General features: G+C 39.8%; 1 protein-coding gene and 1 long non-coding RNA gene across 6 annotated transcripts in view; one reads left to right on the top strand and one right to left on the bottom strand.

The window, feature by feature from the left end:
- LOC115223584 (tRNA methyltransferase 10 homolog B) overlaps positions 1 to 24,983 on the top strand; it is a 27,122-nt gene extending 2,139 nt beyond the window's left edge. For 3 of the 5 annotated variants that reach the window (XM_029794227.2, XM_029794226.2, XM_036512644.1), the window contains exons 2-8: positions 7,671 to 7,773; positions 11,653 to 11,761; positions 16,059 to 16,195; positions 17,541 to 17,693; positions 20,186 to 20,332; positions 21,151 to 21,271; positions 22,425 to 24,983. In XM_029794227.2, coding sequence (XP_029650087.1) covers positions 7,699 to 7,773; positions 11,653 to 11,761; positions 16,059 to 16,195; positions 17,541 to 17,693; positions 20,186 to 20,332; positions 21,151 to 21,271; positions 22,425 to 22,540 — 858 coding nt within the window. In that variant the 5' untranslated portion in view covers positions 7,671 to 7,698 and the 3' untranslated portion in view covers positions 22,541 to 24,983. Of the gene's footprint in view, positions 1 to 5,409; positions 5,429 to 7,670; positions 7,774 to 11,652; positions 11,762 to 16,058; positions 16,196 to 17,540; positions 17,694 to 20,185; positions 20,333 to 21,150; positions 21,272 to 22,424 lie in introns of those variants that run through there. The other 2 variants (XR_005003590.1, XM_029794228.2) reach the window with 2 other exon arrangements.
- Positions 1,835 to 12,720, bottom strand: LOC118767676. The gene is made up of 3 exons (XR_005003591.1): positions 12,667 to 12,720; positions 12,441 to 12,442; positions 1,835 to 1,896 (listed from the first exon to the last, which is right to left on the bottom strand). It is a non-coding gene; the product is annotated as an uncharacterized LOC118767676 (long non-coding RNA).
- Positions 24,984 to 25,218: the final 235 nt, after the last annotated feature.

The following is a 25,218-nucleotide window of genomic DNA, read 5'->3' as shown; positions in this document are numbered from 1 at the left end:
ATATATATATATATATATACGACAGGCTTCTTTCAGTTTCCGTCTACAAAATCCACTCACAAGGCATTGGTCGGCCCGGGGCTATAGCAGAAGACACTTGCCCAAGATGCCACGCAGAGGGACTGAACCCGGAACCATGTGGTTGGTTAGCAAGCTACTTACCACACAGCCACTCCTGCGCCTAATGTCTTATCATAGAGTGAACAATGGTTTTGCATCCACAAAAGCCATAGTTTTGTGGACAACTCATCAAACAAATTCATTAACTCTTCGCCTCTCAGGGGTGAAAAGTTATTATGGGTCAATGGTCATCAAAGAATAAAAAGGGTCAGTGATAGTGAGGATGGGTTATCTCCCCTGACCAGTTATTTGAGGAATATCCTTTCTAATGTATCGTGAGGACGCTTCTGTGAATGGGTTAATCCCATGTTTGCAGTAGGTAGCACCTGAAATGGATGCATGGTGTAAAGATTTCTTGGCGAGTATTCAGTAACCCCAATTTTAGGGAGTCTTTGAGTATCCTAGTTCACTAGGTTATGCAGAGCTTGCAGCATCGACTCCTGTTGGTGTAGGAGCCAGGCTGTTCTAGGATCTCCCACTTGATATCGTATGACATCCCTTAATCTTCGAGGCACCACACATGGCTGGCCAGGGATGTGACAGATCGTCTCTCTGGTACTTTGGATGAGGACCTGTGGTTACACAAGCATTGCTTGAAAGCCACACTGTATTTCCAGGCTTGGGTGTTGGCTGTGTTCACATTACTGGTGCATCTCTGGTTGCCTCCAGGTCTGGGGATGTTGTTCTTGTCATGTTTTTGTGTATGTCTTTGTGTCTGTTTCTCTCCTGAAACTGCTTGAAACTGGTGTTGGTGTGTTTATGTCCCCATAAATTAGCAGTTTGGCAAAAGAACTGATAGAACAAGTGCTAGACTTAAAGAAAATTATAGACTAACAGTGAACCAAACTTGCATGATGTTTTCTGTCAAATTGCCTGAATTTTTTTTCTAAGTGAAGCTATCCTTGTGCTTAGTCAATCCTGAGAATTTCAGCTTCTAAGTATGTATGGTTCTAATTCTGTGGGCATTCACAGTAAGGGGCTGAACTGAATTTGAAGATTTTGGTAAACTTGTAGCCATATTTAACATCTCATATCTCAAGTTTGAGAATATTTCAATGTTAGAAATATATGTGTGCAATCTACTCTTATATTTCCTTATTAAATAAATAATAAGGAAAGAAAGGCTAGAGATGTCAAGTGACCCTAAAAGTGAAAAAGAATTTTGGGAGATTTTTGAGATATTTTTCAGGGTAATTAAATCAATGGTTTTCTGAAAGTAGACACAAATGTTTATTATACTACCAAAATTTCTTGAATTATTAATCATTGCACAGTGGCCTATGGTTCAAGTCCATCATGTATAACCCCTCCAAAAAAAACCAATGTGGGACCATTTCTTTCTCCTTCGTCACCACTACTACCACCTTTAGAAATTTGGAAACTAAGATTAATTCTACAATTCAGTGGATTTCATAGTGTAGACTCATAGAAATACTGAATGGAGTCTGTCTAAAGTGTTTGTTGTTAATGTCATGCATATTGAGATATAAAGAAGTCAATGATATGCTCAAGGTATTTAATGAAGTGTTTAACATGTGTATTCAGGTTTTTATGCGATAAAATCGTTCATATATCGTTTGTGCTTGTCAGAAAGTCTGATGCAGTATTTACAAAATTATGTCAAGGTGTCAGTATTTTGTATAAAAAAATGATTTAAACAACAACATTGAACAGGGCGTGAGAATACATACATACAAATATTCATATCATCATCATCATCATCAACATCATTGTTTAATGTCTGTTTTCCATGCTGGCATGGGTTGAATGGTTTGACTGAGGTCTGGAGAACCAGCTGCTGCACCAGGCTCCAACCTGATCTGGCAATGATTCTACAGCTAGATGCCCTTCCTAATGCCAACCACTCCAAGAATGTAGTTGGTGCTTTTTACATGCCACCGGCTCGGGGGCCAGTCAGGGGATACTGGTATTGGCCACATTCGGATGATACTTTTTATGTGCCACCGGCACGGGAGCCAGAAGGAACTGACCACAGCTACGGTATTGGTTTTACTTGACTCAACAGGTCTTCTCAAGCATATCATATCGCCAGACATGTGTGGCTGTGATCTCACTTTAGTTGCTGGGTCTTCTCAGTCACAGCATATCTCAAAAGTCCCGATTTCCTGTCATTGCCTCCGTGAGGCCTAGTGTTCGAAGGTCATGCTTCACCATCTCATTCCATGTCTTCCTGGGTCTACCTCTTCCACAGGTTCCTTCTACAGTTAGGGAGTGGCATTTCCTCACACAGCTGTCTTCATTCATACATAACATATGACCATACCAGCACAGTCGCCTCTTTTGCACACCACATTTGATGCTTCTTATGCCCAACTTTTCTCTCAGAGCACTTACACTCTGTCATGTATGCACACTGACATTACACATAAGCGGAAAGTGTAACCTCTCGAGAGAGCTGTTCTTCACTCCTGCTCCAGAACGTCGGCTGCGGGGTCACTCCGAAAAGCTCTATCTGCAATGATTTCATCTCAATCGAAGGAGAGGGGCTTTCTCTGTCCGGGTTGCAGATCCGTGGAATAAGCTGCCGAATGAGATAGTGAAGATGCTGACGACCGCTCGGTTCAAAGTCTCCCTTGACTACAAATGGCCTGAACTCTTTGCATGAACACCACCCTGTACATAACTCCATGTCCCCCTACATGGCCTTGCTTTTTACTTTTTGAGCCAAAAAATTAACTTAACTTAACATACTAGCTTCATTTCTTTAAAGCCTACGCATGTCCTCAGCAGTCATGGCCCATGTTTCACTGCTGTGTAGCATGGTATTTCGCACACATGCATCATAGTCTACCTTTCACCCTGAGTGAGAGGCTCCTAGTTGCCAGCAGAGGTAGGAACTCCCTGAACTTTGCCCAGGCTATTCTTACTCTAGTCTCTACACTCTCAGAGCAACCACCCCCACTACAGACTTGGTCGCCTAGGTAGCCGAAGCTATTAACTACTTCTAGTTTCTTCCCCTGGCATGTGATGGAATCTGTTTTCTGTACATCTTCAGTGTTTATTGCCTCAGTGCATCTGCCACACACAAAGACTATTTTCCTGGTTAGACTTCCTTTGATATTGCTGCACCTTTCATGTGTCCATAGCTTACATTGGGTATATCTTATGGAGTTTCTACCCATTCCTTTTTTACAGATCAAGCAGTGCCATCTACCTGAAGGGGATTGTGATTTGACAACCTTCCTACTTACTAAGACTTTGGTTTTTGCTAAGTTAACCCTAAGGCCCTTCGATTCTAGACCTTGCTTCCACACTCTAAAGTTCGTCTCCAGTTCTGGCAGTGACTCAACTATTAGAGCAAGGTCATCAGAACGAAGAAGTCAGAGGTAGAGAAAAAAACGAAACATAGAGGGATACATTGGAAAACAAATTGATCTATCCCCTAGAGGCTTTAAACATCTCTAACCTATACCTGCAGATACCTATCTACCTATCTATCTATCTATCTTTATATGCACACAGACATAACTGTATATATATGTATGTATATATATATATATAGTTAATCCAAACATGAAAGCACAAAAAAAACACAACAACGCGAGGATGTGGAACAAATATTGTATTATTGGACGCTCAGGAAAGAAGGAGGGTTTAACGTTTCGAGCGGCGCTCTTCATCGGAAACATAGAAGGAAAGATCCAGAGAAGGGAAGACAGAAGAAAAAAAATCGCCAACGGTACAGACGCGGTCACATTTTGAATGTATATATATATATATATATATATACATAAATATGTTTCTATATAAGGTTGATTGTTATCTATCTATCTATCTATCTATCTATATATATATATATATATATGTGTGTGTGTGTGTGTGTTTGTGTCCATATTTGTCCCTACCACTGCCACTATCACTGCCATTGCTTGGTGTTGGTGTGTTAACGTCACTGTAACTTAGCGGTTCAGCATAAGAGACTGACAGAATAGGCACTAGGCTTACAAAGAATGAGTTCAGGGCTCAATTTGTTTGGCTAAATCTCCTCCATGTTGCATGGTTGCAGTCAAATGACTGAAATAAGTTTTAAAAAAAAAGAAGAAAAAAAGAATGCTTATTTCGAAAGTGCCGTGGGTCACAGTTTGTCCACAACTGATTGAGAAGCTATGATAGTGGCAATGATTGTTAAGATAATAAATGATTCGTCACAATCGCTCTTTGAGATAATTCTTGTTAATCCTCATGACAAAACATTTCAGTCAAGTTATAGTTCAAAGCAATCTAATACTTATGCTTGATAAAATTATCTTTGCTGATTTATTACATAAGATTTAATGGGTGCCCAGCAACAAAAAGGTAAAAAAAAATGCAAACAAACACCACCACCACCACTACTACCACTACGACTGCTTTTGCTGCTACTAATACTACTACCACTAATAATATTCCTTTTTACTATAGGCACAAGGTCAGGAATTTGTAAGGAAGGGGATAGTTGATCACATCGACCCCCCCCCCTAGTAATTAACTAGTACTTGATTTATTGACCCTGAAAAGGATGAAAGACAAAGTTAACCATGGCAGAATTTGAACTTAGAATGTAATAAGGGATGAAATGCTGCCAAGCGTAACAACGATGACAACAACAACAACAATAATAATAATAATAATGAGGAGAATGACAATGACTATAACAATAAAAATACTCTTTGCTGTAGGCACAAGACCTGAAATTTTTTTGGGGGGATGAATAAATTGTCAATTACAATGACCCCAGTACTTGACTGGTACTTATTTTTTTGACCCCTAAAAGGGTGAAAAGTGAAGTCGACTCCAGTGTAGTTTGAACTCAGAACTTAGAACTCAAAGACAGATGAAATGTCACTAAGTGTTTTGTCTGGCGTACTAATGACTCATCCAGTTCATTATCTTAATAATAATAATAAGAATAATGATAATAATATTTCCTATAAGCACAAGGTCTGAAAGTTGGGGGAGGGAGATAGTCGAGTACATCGACCCCAGTACTCTACTGGTACTTAATTTATCGACCCCGAAAGGATGGAAGGCACAGTCGACCTTGGTGGAATTTGAATTCAGAATGTAGCGATGGCCAAATTACCGCTAAGCATTTCGTGCAGTGGGCAAACGATTCTGCCAGCTCACTGCTTTTAATAATAATAATAATAATAATAAATTTTCTTTTTTTTTTCACTGTAGCAATAACCCTCAGTCAGTTGTTGGTGTAATTCTCATCAGTTTTGCATTAGAGCAGCAAATATACATTTTATCACAGGGCAAGCAAATAATAATGATGATGAGGAGGAGGCGGAAGAGGATTGTGATGGTAATCCTATTTTTTTCACTAAATGATATGTAAAAAACATCATGAATAGCATGCAAAATTACTTTAGATAATGAAAATATATTTCTTATATTATGTGCGTGATAAAATAATTACATTGTTAAAGTAATTTTGTTGTACATAGGTACAAGTCCATAGATATATATTCTAAAAAAAGTGTGTGGGTCTGTATGTGTGGTGGTGGTGGTGGGGGGTTAATTACAACTTAATGAATTAATATCAGTTGATGACTGGTAATTATTGCATCAACCATGACAAAATCGTTTTGATATTGACGATGATGATCACGATCATGATAATCTCGCCATCACGATCTGTATTATCTTATTTCTCACCGTCTTAATCATCATCATCACTGTCCTTGTCACCGTTACCATTATCATCATCTTAATCATCATCATCATCATCATCATCATCAAGGTTTTTAGACTTGTTATCTGGTCTTTAAACAATCATGAATTTTCCTGTAAGATATTTTGCACCTTGAAGACACGTAGCCTAGTGGTTAAAGTGTTGCACACGCAATCGCAAGATCGTGGTTTCAATGCTTGTGCCAGGCAGTGCATTGCATCTGTGAGGAAAACATTTCATTTCGTGTTCCATTTCATTCAGCTGTAAACGAGTAACCTGCAATGGACTAGCTTCCTATCCAGGGGGACTGTTGTGATCCCAGTCAATTATGTGCCATAGAAACAAGGTAATTGGCCCTTGAGTCCTAGGACTGGAGACATTAATATCCAGGGGTTCATGGGGATGAGGTTGTGTGTTATTCTTTTGTTGTCAAAATCAATTCTGTTGATTTCATTATTTTTCAGATGAATTGTTAATTTTTATTCTAATTCAATTCTAACTTTTTTCTATCTTTTACCTGTTTCAGTCATTGGGCTGTGGCCATGCTGGGGCACTGCTTTGAAAAATTTTTAATTGAATGGATTGACTCCAATTTTTTGTTCTTTTTTTTTGTAAAGTCTGGTACTTATTCTATCAGTCTCTTTTGCTGAACTTCTAAGCTATGGGGATGTAAACACACCAACACTGTTATCAAACAGTGAGGGACAAACACATACACAAACATACACACTCATAAGACATACATATGTTCATACATACATGCATACATAGATGCATACAGGAACAGGATATATCAACCAAATACCTGATGCACAAAAGGGCTAGAGATGCAGGAAAAGCAGTAAAATGTGACAACCGATGCAGACTTTGTGGAGTTAACATCAAAGGTATCACCCATATTCATAAGCAGTTGTTTGAAAATATCATCACGTTATTATCTACTGATGAGACATGATGTTGTAGCTAGGACAGTGTAGAATGAGATCCGTCAAAAGGATAACCGTGAGGACAAAGGAATAAGAACCCACAATATGGTAGAAGCCATAGCCATTCATAATGAAAAGGAATATTGGTGGAATGTGCCAGTAAAGAACTCAATAAAATGTAAGCACAACAGACCTGATATAATGATTTGGGATAGAGAAGGGAAACTGTGTGCAGTTGTGGAAATTAGCTGCCCAGCAGATGATAGATAACATAAAGCTGAAGATCAGTGAAAAAGAGAACATCTATGCGTCTATACCTGTAATTATTGGGGTCCTGGGATATGTAACACACTGCCTAAATACCAATCTTGGGAAATTAGGCTTCTCAAAACCAGAAAGGAGAAAGCTAATTCGAAGACTACAGATCCAATCCATCAGTGGAACTGTAAAAATCTGTAACACTTTCCAAAAGTTTATCATTTAAATATATATATGAGCATTTCTAGATAAGCAACTATATGCATGAGAATATATACATAAAGCAAACCATACAAATCTTCACACATACATACATACATACATACATCATGCATGCATACATACCCACCCACCCTCCCTGTTGATGTTGTTGAAATTCCAATAAATCTAGGCTAGAAACCGGCTCTTTCCTTTTGGCAAGAAATTTTGAAATAAAACTGAACAATTACATACATACACCCCCCCCCCCATACATTCATATGAAATCACTCAACTAACTCACACATTACAAATACAATCTGTAATTGGCACATGACAGAAATAAATAAAAGATTAAAGCTAAAGCATAATACACCCCAACTTGAAAAAGGCTATGGGCAGTGTCCCTGCATTTTACATTATTTAACTTTTATAGCAAATTGACATTTTACCAAAATAAATTAAAAGAAATTGTTGAAATTCTGTTTCAGAATCACTAACTCTCCGTAAAATACCAGAATGGAGGAGTTTCCAGATGAGCTTCCGTCCCTTTATGATTCCGATAATGAAACATCTTCAACTAAACATAAAATGGTAAATAATTATATTTTTCTTTAATATTCTTCAATCTGTTTTTTTTGGTTTACTCCTTTAAACCCGTTTGTTCCCGTATTTCTTTTAAACAATACACTGCCTTTCATCATCATCATCATCATCATCGTTTAACGTCCGCTTTCCATGCTAGCATGGGTTGGACGGTTCAACTGGGGTCTGGGAAGCCCGAAGGCTGCACCAGGCCAGTCAGATCTGGCAGTGCATCTACAGCTGGATGCCCTTCCTAACGCCAACCACTCCGTGAGTGTAGTGGGTGCTTTTTATGTGCCACCGACACAGGTGCCAGACAAGGCTGGCAAACGGCCACGCTCGGATGGTGTTTTTTACGTGCCACCGGCACGGAGGCCAGGCAAGGCTGGCACGGCCACGATCAGATGGTGTTTGTTACGTGCCACCAGCACGGAGGCCAGTCAATGTGGTACTGGCTACGGCCACGTTCGGATGGTTTTCGTATGTGCCACCGGCACTGGTACCACAAAACTACAAATTCCATTAATGTTCATCGAGTTTGCTTTTGATTTTGTCCATTTTGTGGCAATTAATTTCGAAAATAATGAAGAATTCAGCAAAATAACTTTGTCATTGCAATGTTATTACCAGAGTTATTATTACCAGTTATTACCATTGTTATTATCAGTTCAAATATGTTTGAGTCACAGTAGACAAATGGTGTGGAGACACCTAGATCAGTTTGTAGCGCCACCTACTTAGGCTGTGAGTTGCCAGCATTTCAGAGTAGTTGTCTCCTCTTTGGTCACAGATATCAGGTGGGTGATGCTGTGAACTGATTAAAACGGTTAAACTGGGGTTTAGAACATAAATTAACATGAAAATTTGATGGAAGAAAGTTTTTAAAAATTTCGGTAATTTTAATTAGGGAAGTTTGTCCCTTAGAGCTGAGGGTGTCTCAAGGGGTTAAGTTTGCATTTTATTTTGTTTTCTAAATATTATTGTCAATATTAAAGTGTCATTCTGAGTTCAAATTCTGCAGAGTTCAACTTTGCCTTTCATCCTCTCTGGGTCAATAACATAAGTACCCAATAAAATGGGTACTGGGGTTGATGGAATCGATCAGTCCCCCTCCCCCCCCCGCCTCCTGAACTCGCTCGCCTTGTTCCAAAATTTGAAACCAGAGTTAAGGTGCTGAGCTTCCTGAATTGTTGTCGTGTCAGACAAAATGTCTTGTAGGTGCAGGAGTGGTTGTGTGGTAAGAAGCTTGCTTCCCAACCACATAGTTCTGAGTTCAGTCCCACTGCATGGCCCCTTGAGCAAGTCTTCTACTATAGCCCTGTAGCCTTGGGCCAACCAAAGCGTTGTGAGTGGATTTGGCAGATGGAAACTGAAAGAAGTCTGTCATATATTTTTACTTGTTTCAGTCATTTGACTGTGGCCATACTGGAGCACCGCCATTAGTCGAACAAATCGACACCAGGACTTATTCTTTGTAAGCCTAGTACTTATTCTATCGGTCCCTTTTGCTGAACCGCTAAGTTACGGGGGACATGAACACACCAGCATCGGTTGTCAAGCGATTTTGGGGGGACAAACACAGACACACAAACACACACACATATATATATATATACATATACACGACAGGCTTCTTTCAGTTTCCGTCTAGCAACCCATGCTAGCATGGAGAACGGACGTTAAACGACGATGATGATGATGATTAAATCCACTCACAAGGCTTTGGTCGGCCTGAGGCTATAGTAGAAGGCACTTGCCCAAAGTTGCACGCAGTGGGACTGAACCCGGAACCATGTGGTTGGTAAGCAAGCTACTTACCACACAGCCACTCCTGCGCCTATATATATATATATATATATATATTTGTATATATATATTTGTGTCATGTGTTGGTGCCCCCCTCCATCTCTTGACAGCCGATTTTGGTGTGTTTACGTCCCCGTAACTTAGTGGTTTGGCAAAAGAGACCAATAGAATAAGTACAGGGATTTCAAAGAATAAGTCATGGGGTCAGTTTGTTCAACTAAAGGCGGTGCTCCAGCATGGCCGCAGTCAAATGACTGAAGCAAGTAAAAGAATAAAAGATTTTCTCGTGACTCATTATGTTCTGAATCCAAGGCGGCGAGCTGGCAGAAACGTTAACACACCAGGCGAAATGCCTTGTGGTATTTCGCCTGTTATTGCGTTCTGAGTTCAAATTCTGTCAAGGTCAACTTTGCCTTTCATCCTTTCGAGGTTGATATATTCAGTACTAGTTGTGTACTGGATCGATCTACTCAGCTGGCCCCCTCTCCCAAAATTTCGGGCCATGTGCCTAGGGTAGAAAAGAATATTATTTCAGGGTTGATATATTCAGTACCAGTTGTGTACTGGATCGATCTACTCAGCTGGCCCCCTCTCCCAAAATTTCGGGCCATGTGCCTAGGGTAGAAAAGAATATTATTTCAGGGTTGATATATTCAGTACCAGTTGTGTACTGGATCGATCTACTCAACTAGTCCCCTCTCCCAAAATTTCGGGCCATGTGCCTAGGGTAGAAAAGAATATTATTTCAGGGTTGATATATTCAGTACCAGTTGTGTACTGGATCGATCTACTCAGCTGGCCCCCTCTCCCAAAATTTCGGGCCATGTGCCTAGGGTAGAAAAGAATATTATTTCAGGGTTGATATATTCAGTACCAGTTGCGTACTGGATCGATCTACTCAACTGGCCCCCTCCTCAAAAATTTTGGGTCTTGTGCCTAGAGTAGAAAGGATTATGTTCCGAATCCAAATTCTACTGAGGTCAGCTCTGCATTTTACCTCTTCAGGGCCAACAAAATTAGTAGCAGTTGGACACCAGACCAATGTAATTGACTTACTGCTTCCGTTAGAATTACTACCCTCCTGCTAAGATTTGAACCACATATTATTGTCGGTATGATGTTAGCTTGAAAAATATTGGTTTTTAAATTTTGGCATGAGGCCAGCAATTTCAGGGAAGCAGGTAAGTGGATTTCATTGACCCCAGTGCTTAACTGGTACATATTTTATCAACCCCGAAGGGATGAAAAACAAAGTCAACCTTGGTGAAATTTGAACTCACAACATCAAGTCAGAAGGCACACTGCTAAGTATTTTTGTCTGGCATGGTAATGATTCTGCTTGCTTGCTGCCTTGTTAGCTTGAATGTATTGAAAATTGCTATGTATTAATCCAAACTTGTAGGGTGGCAGAGAGGCGGAATCAACAGAGCAGTGAATAAAATGCCTGGTGATAATTTAATTATCTCCCTTTACATTCTGAATTCAAATCCTGCCCATGTCAACTTGGTCATAAAATTCTTCCAAGTGCCAATAAAATGAAGTACCAGTATCCCTTATCAATAATAGGTGTACCCTTAAGCTGGCAGAATTGTTAGCACGTCAGGCAAAGTGCTAAGCAGCATTTTGTCCATTTTTACATTTTGAGTTCAAATTCCACCAAGGTTGACTTAGCCTTTCATCCTTTCGGAGTTGATAAAATAAGCACCAGTTGAGCAAAGAGGGTCAATGTAGTCACTCTACCCTCTCTGGCCAAAATTTAAAACCAATGTTATGTGTATCCTTGTGTCAAAGCTTGCAGTATTTCCATACATTTATTTAAATGCCAAGCCATTTGCTTTCGTCTCGCCTAGCCTTTCATCCTTTCGGAGTTGATAAAATAAGCACCAGTTGAGCAAAGAGGGTTAATGTAGTCACTCTACCCTCTCTGGACAAAATTTAAAACCAGTGTTATGTGTATCCTTGTGTCAAAGCTTGCAGTATTTCCATACATTTATTTAAATGCCAAGCCATTTGCTTTTGTCTCGCCTGGTTTCTTTACATTTAAGGTTGTATATTTATAAGTTTGTTTGGTTTTTTTTTCAGAAAAAAGAGAAAAGAGAAGCTTATTGGATAAAGACAAAAGAGAGCAAACGACAGACACGTAAAATTAAAAAACAAGAAAAAAAACAAAGGGCCAAAAACAGAATTCCAGGTAGGGGCCACATCTTTTCTAACCATGTCTTTTAGCATATTTCAGCAAAGGGGTCTCTTTGTACAAAATAATTGTTCAATAGCAACCATGTCTTTTAATCCAAAATTGCAGCTGAGGTCAAATTTTCTTTTAGCTCAAATTTTCTGTAGGGATCATATATTTTAACCCAAAGTTTCAGAAGGGGCCATGTTCATTAATCCAAAATTTCAATAGGGCCTTGTCTTTCAGTTAAAAATTTCAGTAGTGTCATGTCTCCTAACCCTAAATTTCAGATGGGTGTTACACTTATATTCATGTGACTGTTTCATGAATATGAATGTATGAGCGAAGGGAACCTGTATGGAGTTGCTTGACCTGCTAGAAATAGTACCAAATTTTCATTGCATTACATATGCTGCAGTCTTAATGTAGTCACAGGCAGGCTATGTCTTAAAAGAAAAAAAAAAACAATCCCAAAGGGTGGTCATGACAGGAACATCTTTGATCACAAAATAAATGACAATAATAATGACTAGCATTCAGTCAAAGAAAAGGTGTATGTATTCCTCCTTTCCACCCTAAAACCAGAGTTAAGCATTTCACAGTTGAAGCGGCCTCTAATTTTATTCTTACTGATGAATCTAGCAGAATACACAACCATCTTAATTATTCAAGTCATCATCATTGTCGTTGTCATCACCACTTTAACATCTACTTTTCCATGCTTGCATGGGTCAGGCAAAGTTTATTGAGTCAAAGTTTCTACAATTGGATGCCCTTCCTGTAGCCAACCTTCACTAGTTTACAAGCAAAGTAATAACTTCCCCATGGCCAGACATGTATGTTGGAAATAAATGACATCATTTATTCATCATTATATCATCATCTGTCTATTTTACATGCTGGCATGGGTTGGATGGCTTGACTGGAGCCGGCCAGCTGGGGAGCTATCCAGACTCCAATTGTCTGTTATGGCCTGGCTTGTACAGCTGGATGCTCCCTCCTAATGTCAGTCACTTTACAGAGTGTGCCGGCTGCTTTCTATGTGACACTATCCTGGGTGCATTTACGCAGCACCGACATGAGTGCATTTTACATGATCCTAGCACCTGTAAAGGACAAGCCTATATGTATGGATGGATGACTGCGATTTTATTTAGCTTGATATGTTTTCTCAAGTGCAACAAATTGCCACAACTGGTCCCTTGTCATTTCCTCAGTGAGGCTCAGCATCATTGTCCCACGTCTTCCTGGGTCTACCCCTTCCACTGGTACCCTCCACAATTAGAGCTCAGCACTTTTTTATACGGCTGTCCTCGTTCATATGCATCACATGATCAAACCAGTGCAGTCTTCTCCCTTTCATACAACATATGTTGCCTCTTATACCCAGTTTTCCTTTTAAATCATTAACACTCTGTCATGCACCCTGATATTACCCATCCAGCAGAGCATGCCAGCATCATTTATTTCAAGCCTTCACAATTCCTCTGTAGTTGAAGCCCATGTTTCACTCTCATGTAGCATAGCTGTACGCACACAGGCATCATACAATCTGCCTTTCACGCTGAGGGAAAGGCCCTTAGTTACCAACGAATGTAGAAACTCTCTGACCTTTGCTCAGCCTGTTCTTATTCTAGCAATTACACTTTCAGGACTTCTTCCACACCCCTAACTTGGTTGCCTAGGTAACAAAAGCTATCTATTATTTCTAATGATCCCCCTACCACACTACCACCAAGTATTCGAGGTAGTTTATTGCCTGTGTTTTGTGACAAGCATTTTACGTCTAGTACACGATGTCAAGACAATGAGACACACTCACATGCACATACACACACACACATATATATATTTTTACTTGTTCCAGTCATCAGACTGTGGCCATGCAGGGCCACCACCCTGAAGGATTCTAGTCAAACAAATCAATCCCTGCACTTATGTTTTTTTAAGCCTGGTAGTTATTCTATCAGTTTCTTTTTGTTGAATCGCTAAGTCACAAGGATGTAAACACAGTAACACCAGTTGTTGAGTGGTGGTGGTAGTGGTGGGGATAAACACAAATACAAAGGCACACACATATTGTGTGTGCACACACACACGCGCGCACACACAAACACACACACACACACACACAAACACACATACATATGTGTGTATATATTCTTTTCTACTCTAGGCACAAGGCCTGAAATTTTTGTGGAGACAGGAGCCAGTCGATTTGATTGACCCCAGTACACAACTGGTACTTAATTTATCGTCCCTGAAAGGATGAAAGGTGAAGTCAACCTCATTGGATTTGAACTCAGAACATTAAGACAGATGAAATATTGCTAAGCATATCACCCAGCATGATAACGATTCTGCCAGCTTGCTGCCTTTATATGTGTATATATTAATTATTTGTGACAGAAGTAGTATTAGTACCAAATGGCAATCTGTACATCCAACTTAACGTGGATATCTTGTTAGAACACCAAATGCTGTGTTATTAGCCTTTTGAGATCCTCTCATATAAATGCTTGGTGCATGAGAGCACGCACATACATCATAGGTGACGAGAGTCGTCTGTAATGGGTGCTGCTATTCCCATCTCAAGTGATCTCATTCCACTAAATCGAGATGGTGACTGCACTCCAGAAATAAGATGGCGGATAGTACTAGGCAGAGAGGCAATGGTCAGCATGAGCAGAGTCTGGAAGAGTAGAGACATCAGGCTCACTACCAAATGCAGATTGGTGAATGCAATTGTCTTCCCAATAGCAACATATGGATGCGAGACCTGGACACTAAAGAAAGCTGACCAGAAGAGAATTAATGCATTCGAGCTTTGGTGTTGGAGAAGACTTTTACGGATTCCATGGATAGCGAGGCTCACCAGTGGAGAAGTTCTTAAGCAGATCAGGCCGAAAATGTCGCTAGAAGCTAGGATCACCAAGCATTGATTGGCATATTTTGGTCATATGCGGAGAAAATTCCTGGAGAAGGACATCATGCTCGGAATGGTCAGTGGCAAGAGAGGAAGAGGCTGACCAAGAACCCTCTGGCTTGACACCATCAAGAGGGATACCGGAATGGACATAGCCAATCTGAAAGAAGCAACCCAGGGTAGAACTGACTGGAGGACACTGATCCAACGAGTGACCGAGAGTCGACTTCGACTGAGCGGATAGATAGATAGATTCTTTTCTACTCTAGGCACAAGGGCTGAAATTTTTCTTGGTGGTGGGGCAGTCAATTAGATCAACCCCAATACGCAAATTTATCGATCCCCAAATGGATGAAAGGCAAAGTCGACCTTGCCAGAATTTGAACTCAGAACGTAAAGACAGATGAAATACCGCTAAGCATTTCGCCCGGTGTGCTAATGCTTCTGCCAGCTTGCCGCCTTTGTGTATGCTCGATATTAGTAAATAAAAATTTTATTATATTTTTTCATTAATATTTGTAATTTAAATAAAAAATCACGGCAGAATTGTTAGCATGCAGGGCAACATGCTTGACTGCATTTCATCTGTCTTATTGTTCTGAGTTCAAATTCTGCTGTGGTTGACTTTGCTTTCCATGCTTTTAGGGTCGATAAAATAAGTACCAGTTGCAGTCGTGGCTGTCAAGCAATTTCTGTGACCACATGACCCCTAACATCTGGCCACCTGACTCCCCATACTGCAACCCTCTTGATTATTACGTGTGGGGCACAATTGAGCATAAGACTATAATGCCTTGTAACACCAAAGATGAACTGGCAGCATTCAACAACTTAAAGAAGGATACTGTCCAGAAGAGTTGCAGGAGGTTCCAAAGTCGTCTGCAGGCCGTTTTTGAAGCCAATGGAGATTTTTATTGAATAAATTTACGTTTTAGAATTTCAAGATATTTTTATGTAATTTTGGTAAATATATTTGTTAAAATGAGATGTCAGTATTATTTTCATTTCAGCGTAATTTAGATGACAATTTATTCACTACACTCTGTATATATATATATATATATATATATATATATCTCATCATCATCATCTTTGTTTATATATATATATATATATATATATCATCATCATCATCATCTTCGTTTAATGACCATCTTCCATGCATGCTTATGTAGGATGGTTCACAGAAGCTGGTCAAGTAGAAAAACTCCCCTCTGCTCCTGTGTCAGTTTTAGCAGTGTTTTACAGATGGATGCCCTTCCTAACACCAACCTGGAACCATGTGGTTGGGAAACAAGCTTCTTACCACACAGCTATGCCTGCCCTTATCTTTGTGTTTCAATGTTTTGTTCTTTTCTTTCACAGTTTCTCATCTTGGACATTTTTCAGATACACATTCCAAAGAAAATGGTATGTTAAATAAAAGAGATCATAAACGCTTTCTACACGAGAAGGGCCTGCAAGCACTGAAGTCAGGGTTAAAGATCTGCATTGACTTAAGTTTTGAAGAGAAAATGTCTGAAAAGGTTTGTTTCATGTGGGTTTTTTTCTACAAATGTTGTTATTTGTAATATTTAGTTTCCTGTTTCAAGTCATGCTGACCTAACAGACTATTAACCCTTTCACACTCAGAATATTCTGTCAAATGTAATATTTATTCCCTGTGATTTGAATTAGACATGCATTAGTCATATCTCATAGCTTTGGGACTTCAATTATGGGGTTGTTTACTTTCAGTATGACATTGTGAGACAGGCAGAAGAGACTGGGTGTGACCAGTTTGAGCATAAAACAAAGTAGGATAGTTTGGCTGGATATGACCAGTTGTGGCCAGTTTAAATGCTGAAACTCTTTCCTCTTTTACTTGTTTCAGTCATTTGACTGCGGCGATGCTGGAGCACCGCCTTTAATCGAGCAACTCGACCCCGGGACTTATAGTTGGGAAGAAAGAGTACAACAGGTCGCCGCCACCCCCTGCCAGAGCCTTGTGGAGCTTTAGGTGTTTTCACTCAATAAACACACACAACGCCCGGTCTGGGAATCGAAACCGCGATCCTCTGACCACGAGTCCGCTGCCCTAACCACTGGGCCATTGCGCCTCCACAAAGTTACATGTTATAGCATTTGTTCTAAGGCAGCAAGCCGGCTGAAGTGTTAACATGCTGGGCGAAATGCTAAGTGGTATTTCGTCTGTCTTTACGTTCTGAGTTCAAATTCCGCCGAGGTCAACTTTGCTTTTCGTTCTTTTGGGGACAATAGATTAAGTACCAGTTGCATACTGGGGTTGATTTAATTGACTGGCCCCCTCCCCAAATATTTCAGGCCTTGTGCATAGAGTAGAAAAGATTTTAGGATTTGTTCTGATTGTCTGATCAAATCCCAACACATGAACACACACACATATGCACACACACACACACACACACACACACACACACACACACACACACAAAACTTACTGTAAACAATAGTCCATCCAGTGAGAGATAAATATCATTTAATGTAGAGAGTATTTAGAATAAGAGCTACTAATAGTTTCTTGCCATGGAGACACATAATTAGACAGATTTTTGTTATGTGCCTTGTGTCTCCAAGCATTCTCTGGGTTCTGGGCTCATGGTTTGTTCTCATGAAGCAGCTTTCTGTTTTTCAACTTGAACAAACCATGTGGCCAGAAGCTGAGGATTGCTTACAGACACAAGGCATGTTATAAAAATCTGCCTAACCACATGTCCCCATGGCAAGAAACTATTGGTATTGGTTATTTTAACAAAGTGTACATTAAAGGATATGCATACATATACAAATGTATGTATGTTTACTTATATATTCATAGCATTTCTTTGAAATATTTTTTATGAAATATACCAGGAAATTTCAAGGTTAGCACAGCAATTGGGAAGGATCTATGGCTATAACAAGAAGACAGAGAAGCCATTGCATATATTTTTGACAAGCATTGACCAAAGTGGTTTCTTCTTTAAAGAATGTACCCGCATCAACCAAGGATTTCAGAATTATTTGGTGAGAAAATGAGTCTTTTTTTTTCTGCTCCTTTCACTTCTCTCAACTTCTTTTTGTCCCTATTTTGCTTTGTCATTTAAATATATTTTTCACATTAATTTGGGTTTGTTGGATCTGTAAATCTTCATATTTGTATGCGTTCACATCACTTTTGTTCATGCTGTGCTGTTAGCAAGGTAGATAGAGAAGATAAAAAGATAGACAGGTGGGCAGGTGTAACTTAAAGGCAGATTGACTTCTTAGATGTATTACTAAACCTAAAAACACGTTCTTCTCCCTACCTTTCTTCCACAAACCTGATAAAAAATTAAAATACGTTAATAAACTTTCCTGTCACTCTCATTAGCCCTTTGCAAAACCTCATCTCCATTATGGACCATAAGATCTCCATTCTGGCCTTCTCTCAGGACATTTTCGACAAGATGGCCCCTTCTACTTCCTGCTATAACAGAATTCTGCTAAATGGTGGGTGACTGCAATTAAAAGATTGAATTGGGACAACTTGGTGAAGAGGCACAGAATAAGAAAGCTGCTATCAGTATAGTAAAAGCTCTGGTCTGCTAACTGATCTGATATTCCAGGATGATAGAGGATTTGTAAAACTTATTAGGGGTGAAATTTGAAAGGATTTTTAAAATCCTTAGTTTGGGTAAGCGAGGTAAAATGTTTATTGCCAGCCAGGCAAATTTGTTAAGTTTGAAAATTTTGTCTGTGCTGCTTTCACTTGTGACCACAGTAAATATAAATATTGGTCTGAAGTACTCACATAAGTCCGTTTGATGTGTCTGCCTCACTTCCCCCAACGGGAAGGATTTTTAAAATCCTTTCAAATTTCATCCCTAAAGTGTCTTACCAATTGTCTATTATCCAGGGGCATCAAATCAGCCAGTAGACCAGAGATCTTACCCAGCTGACATCAGATTTTAATTTTCATTTTTTTCCTGTTTTTTGACCTTATTCACCAAGCTGTTCAATTCCTTCTAATGATAGTACTCCACCTGCCCAAACTATAATATACAAGAAATCTATAAGACCCAGGAAAATTACAGGTACAACATCACTTTTTCAGAATCTTTGGTCGCAAAGCCTTTCTGGATAACTGGTTTTAATGAACCAAAGGCAGTCTCCTTGGTCAACATAATCTAAATGAAATGACCATTAAATTCACTTAAATAATTTAATGAAATACAGTGGCATGTACATTAGATTATAATAAAGCACAGAAATAAATATCAAATGGAAATAGTAGTTGTGATAACTGTGCCGGTGGCACGTAAAAAGCACCATCCAAATGTGGCCGATGCCAGCACCGCCTTGACTGGCTTCTGTGCTGGTGGCATGTAAAAAGCACGATCTGAACGTGGCCGATACCAGCGCCGCCTTGACTGGCTTCTGTGCCGGTGGCATGTAAAAAGCACCAACCGATCGTGGCCGCTGCCAGACTCCCCTGGCACCTGTGTCGGTGGCACGTAAAAAGCACCCACTACACTCACGGAGTGGTTGGCGTTAGGAAGGGCATCCAGCTGTAGAAACACTGCCAGATCAGACTGGAGCCTAGTGCAGCCTCCTGGCTTCCCAGACCCCAGTCGAACCGTCCAACCTGTGCTAGCATGGAAAACGGACGTTATATGATGATGATGATGATAATCAGAGCTTCTAGGCCATCAATGCCTGTAAGGTTGATGTTGTTGCTGTATTTGGTTTGCAAACCCTGTTGTCTTAGACATTGAGACTCATGCAGATAGAGATTCTTGGTTCTTCTTAACCAAACATTTCCTGGCATAACACTGTTATTATAAGATCTTCAATTGACAACATATTGTGAAAGCCAGTTACTCCTGTGCTTCCAATTTATTATCAGTAATATGGCAAAACATGCTCTTTGTAGACCCAGAATGGAACCTGGTGCAGCTCTCTGGCTTTCCACCTCTGGTCAAACCGTCCAATTGAAAACGGACGTGGAAGGATGATGACAATAACAACGATGACGGCTGCTATTATTATTATTATACTCTTTTTTTTACTCTTTTACTTGTTTCAGTCATTTGACTGCGGCCATGCTGGAGCACCGCCTATAGTCGAGCAATTCGACCCCGGGACTTATTCTTTGTAAGCCCAGTACTTATTCTATCGGTCTCTTTTGCCGAACTGCTAAGTGACGGGGATGTAAACACACCAGCATCAGTTGTCAAGCAATGCTAGGGGGACAAACACATACACACACATACATATAAATATATATATATATATATATACGACAGGCTTCTTTCAGTTTCTGTCTACCAAATCCACTCACAAGGCATTGGTCGGCCCGGGGCTATAGCAGAAGACACTTGCCCAAGATGTCACGCAGTGGGACTGAACCCAGAATCATGTCGTTGGTTAGCAAGCTACTTACCATACATCCACTCCTGTGCCTATTATTATTATTTATTTTTTAATTTTTTTTTATTTTTTAGTATTTGGACATATTTTCCAATTGTTCTTTTCAGTGGGATGTCTGCGATGAATCATACACAGAACTGTTTCCAAAAGAAGACATAGTTTATCTCTCACCAGATTCAGAGAACGTCTTATTCACAATAGACCCCGAGAAAGTGTACATCATTGGTGGCCTTGTCGATGAAAGTATACAGAAGGTGAGTGATGGCCCTTGGTGAGGCAAAGGGGCTGTCTCAGTGGTGAATCCTTGTTCTCTGGTGGTTTTTCTGCTCCCAGTTGTAGTAATTTCACATCATAATGAATGAGAGGAGGATGAAGGTGACATGAACACTGCTTCCATTGGTCTTCTCTTTCTATCATAAATTTCTCATCTTCGTCGTCCTCCCTACCACCACCACCACCACCACCACAACAACAACAACTACAACAACTAATGCAATCTCTAATGTTACAATTGCCACCACCACTGTCACCATTGCTATTACCACCACTGTTACTGCTACTACAGTCACCCCCATCCCTCTACCAACACTACAACTATCTCCATCTACTATCAGCACAACCACAACTACCACCACCGCCACAACCACTACCGCCACACTGGGTCCACCATCACCACCATCACTCGTCACAACTACCAATCCCATTACAACTAACACTATCACTACTAGTACTACTACTACTACAATACTACTACTATTACTGCTGCTGCTACTACTACTACTACAACTACTACAACAATACTACTGCTGCTGCTGCTACTATTACTACTACTACTACAACTACTACAACAATACTACTACTACTGCTGCTGCTGCTACTACTACTACTACAACTACTACAACAATACTACTACTACTGCTGCTGCTACTACTACTACTACTACTACTACCACTACTACTACTAGTGCTACCACTATCACCAGCACTATCCCAACTCCAACCCCAACCCTCTTTCAAAACTATTGACTAAATAATCAAAATAATTACAATCAATTAATTTTCTATTTCCCTAGAAAATGACGTACTACAAAGCTCTACAGAGTGGAATACAAACTGCCCGTCTCCCTATTGATGTATTTATGATGAATGGTGACAGGAAGGGCAACTACTGTCGAATCTTAACGGTCAATCAAGGTGAGGAGATGTTTTCATATGTAAACTCGCAGAGATGCCCGTGTCACATGGAATTGAAGAATTAGACTTTTCTTTTGTATTTTCTTTAATGAACTGGTGTTAAATGGTAGTAATGTGTATGTATGTGTGTGTGTGTGTTTGTTTACATTTGGGTGGTGAGGTGTGACACTCTTTGAAAGTTACAACAGTATCATCGTTTAAACGTCCGATTTCCATGCTAGCATGGGTTGGACGGTTCAACTGGGGTCTGGGAAGCCCGAAGGCTGCACCAGGCCAGTCAGATCTGGCGTTGTTTCTACAGCTGGATGCCCTTCCTAATGCCAACCACTCCGTGAGTGTAGTGGGTGCTTTTTATGTGCCACCGACACAGGTGCCAGATGAGGCTGGCGAATGGCCACGCTCGGATGGTGTTTTTTATGTGCCACTGGCACGGAGGCCAGGTGAGGCTGGCACAGCCATGTATGAAGAAGTATATTGTGACCAGTGGTGTATAACAGCATCTGATTGTCTTTGATAGTGATACAGTGATGTGTGTGTGTGTAATGTATATATATATGAAAGTGATTGAGAGATTGATGTTCTAGATCGGAACAAACAGAGAGGTGCTCTTAGGACTGGTTGCAACGCTTAAGAGGGAAAGGTGATTCAGCTCCCTGAGCTTAAAAGGGCCTGTCACAAAGGAACAATTGGAACTGAAATCAACAATGAACATTGGATATGTATTATGTGTGATTGGGTTCTGTTGTCAAAAGCAGGATACATGAACCATAAGAAGTCACATGAAAATAGAAATGCCCAGGTAGGTGATGATCTTGGACACCAACGGCCTCTTATGACTTGTGTCATATGTCACAAAACTTGTAAGACAATATCTGGACTTGAAAGACATATGCTAGGTCACAAAAACATTCCTGCAGAATTGGATTACAAAGAGCAAAGGTACAGAAGAAACCTGAATTGTGTTTTAAAATATCTGTTACGTGTGTTTTAAAGCCTGTCAGCCAGCAACTGGTCTTAAATCTCATCTGAGGAAGGGATTGTGCTGTGTGATGTGGTGTGTGTGTGTTGATGGGACGGCTATCATCTGTCAAGATGAAGCAATCATCATGTATGTATATTTTATATATATATATATTTCTCTTTTTTTTTCCAGTACTTGCTGTGATTTCTGAATTTCTGAGAACTGAAGATTGGAGACAGGCTCTATCTAGCGAGGTCCCTAAAAGGAAAGGTCTAGTGTTGAAACCCCTTGAAAATGTGAGCTCCTGAGTACAGTGCAACCGAGTACAGTGAAGTAAAACAAGAACATGGACATTAGCAGAAAGAAGTTTTGGTTTATTCTTCATTCTCTTTCATTGACATCATCATCATCATCATCATCATCATCATCGTCATTGTCATCATCATCATCATCATTTTCAACATGTCTCTATGTGTGCTGCAACAGCAGTAGCATCACCAACAACTTCTGTGAAACTTATTGATAAACCAAACACCCAAACACATGCACACACGCACACGTTTGTATGTGTCTGGTGTTTCAGTTTGTGATAAGACATCGGCAGGTCACACTAGGTGAGAGCTATACCAAGAGTTAAATGGCTGACTCACCCATGAAGCAAAAGTACTGCTCTATCACATAGCTGTAAAGTATGTGGGTTGACTGATATAAATCGTCCCTCAGTTTCATCAATGACAAACCTAGCACAAGACTAAGCAGATACATTATTAAAAGCCTTCCAGCTATGACCATCACTTATATTTCAGCTACAATGTACATAGGATTACATTATGAAATGTACTTTTCTGCTTTTAAGACTACAAGGTGTCATTTGAAGGAAAGATTTGGTTGCTCTTTCTAGTTGAGCAAGTGACTGCACAGATCAATGGCCCCTCACCTTTTCCATGCTGCACACTCCTAAGAAATGTTTGATTAATTTTCAATAACTAATTTATTTTTTAAAAATTCAACCACATCCAGTCACACGTATCAAAGAATTGGACTCCATATAAAAAAGATTTTAACTCAGTTAATTAAATCTAAATTGGATAATTAGGTCAAAACTGTAAACATTGAAACTAATTACAATAGGGAATATAAAATAATTTAACGACTTGATTCTGCTTCTCATTTAAGACTTTATTAAAATGTGGAAGATGGCAGGAAGAATCTGTTTAATCTCACTTCAATCAGATGACTACCACTGCCATCTGCAAGAAAGACCTTTACATCCTGCTAGCTCTTATCTGGAATGTCCCTTCTTTGACACCTGTCAGTACAAAGATTCCATGTTGGACAACACTCCTGCACACTAGCCAACTCTTCTATCTGCAACATGAGCAAGGATCTGTGTGCATATGTGGTCAACTTGTTATGGTGTTCCGAGTGCAGTATTTATTATATCAGTTGTATGATGTGGTTGAAGAAACCCTTGACAACACATGCATCTTCCTTTTGCAAACATTCTGAAATGCAGTAACACCACCACCACCAGTGACAAATAATTCCTTATTGGTTGCAGAGAGAAATGTTGGACTTCTCTGGATCAAGGACTCCTTTATAATCCACTAACTTAACTCGAAGATCAACAATTTGTTGATGTTGAGTTGGTGGCTTTTTTAAGCTGCTCACCATCATCAAATTCTCTGCTGCCATGACCAATATAATCACCACTACGACAGTGACTATTGCCATCACCTTCCAACACCTTACCACTGACTATTACTTCTTCCATTACAACTATTAGTGTCAATGTAGGTAGCTGTCTTCACCAAGACTGCTGCCAGCCAATAGCTAGCCATCCGTTGCCATTCTCACAATGATCTCTGTGACCACTGCCAATACCATTTTGGAGAATGGCTTCCACTACAATAATCCCTCATTGCTGTCATCACCACTTAAACAGACATTGCAGAGTCACTGTCTACATAACAATCAACATAGCTGGATTTGTAGGGACTCACATTGTTTCACTCTGTTTATTTCTGATGATGAACCTTTGTGCCTGAAATATAAAGGTTATTAAACTTTCCTCTTTTACATTGTAAGAAGCTTCCCATCTTCATTATTTTCTTATTTTATCCTAAAAAATAAATAGGAAAGAACATTGATCCAAGGTATTTGTTCCTAAAAGAAAGACAGAAAAATCCCTTATCATCTATGTATTTCTTCTTCAGACTTTTAGTGACCAGGGAAACCATATTTGGTTGCTGTACATAAATACAGTTATGCTGTGGCCACTTCAACCGATTAGAGCTGGCTGCAGAAGGATAAATGTGGCAGCTTCCGCCCAGCAGTGTTGCGTGCCATTTTCAGTTTAGTCAGTAGAAGGGCGCAGGATGACCAACACAGAACTAGTTTCCTAGTTTCTCACTTCAACTTAGTGTCGCAGACACCTTTACAGTCCAGTTCCTCCAACGCAATTGCTACCATGAATAATTCTTTCTCATCTCAGCTAGCACAGACCAACTTACCACTGCTATCTTATCCCTGCTTATGACTTCTCATTTCATACCTAGTAAATTATTTCGGCTTCCCTGACTCACACACATATACATACATACGTATCCTATACATATGTCTACTACCAGCACATACATATCCTACATACACATACAGGCCTCAACTCTCACTACTTGTCTGCTGTTGGTCACTTCTCATTGTTACTACTTGCCAGCACTCATTGGATTAAATAAATTTTAATGTTATATATACCTTGCCTTCTGATTTTCTTTACACACATTATCACAGAACACGCACACATTAAATTAACAACACACACACTTGATATTGGTTCCTGTTATGTTGGTGACAATCCATTAAAGACTTTTTGAATTGTGAAGTCTCTTATGATGTCGTCAATCTCAGGTGGTTTGGTATATTCTCTCTCAGTAGAAAGAATCACCAAGTTAGTCAGTCTGTAACTGATCAAAGTTGAGTGATGATA

This window comes from Octopus sinensis, linkage group LG23 (assembly GCF_006345805.1).
Source record: "Octopus sinensis linkage group LG23, ASM634580v1, whole genome shotgun sequence".
Classification (NCBI taxonomy): Eukaryota; Metazoa; Mollusca; class Cephalopoda; order Octopoda; family Octopodidae; genus Octopus; species Octopus sinensis.
The sequence above is the reverse complement of the archived record's forward strand: the minus strand, read 5'-3'. Positions and strand labels throughout refer to the sequence as shown.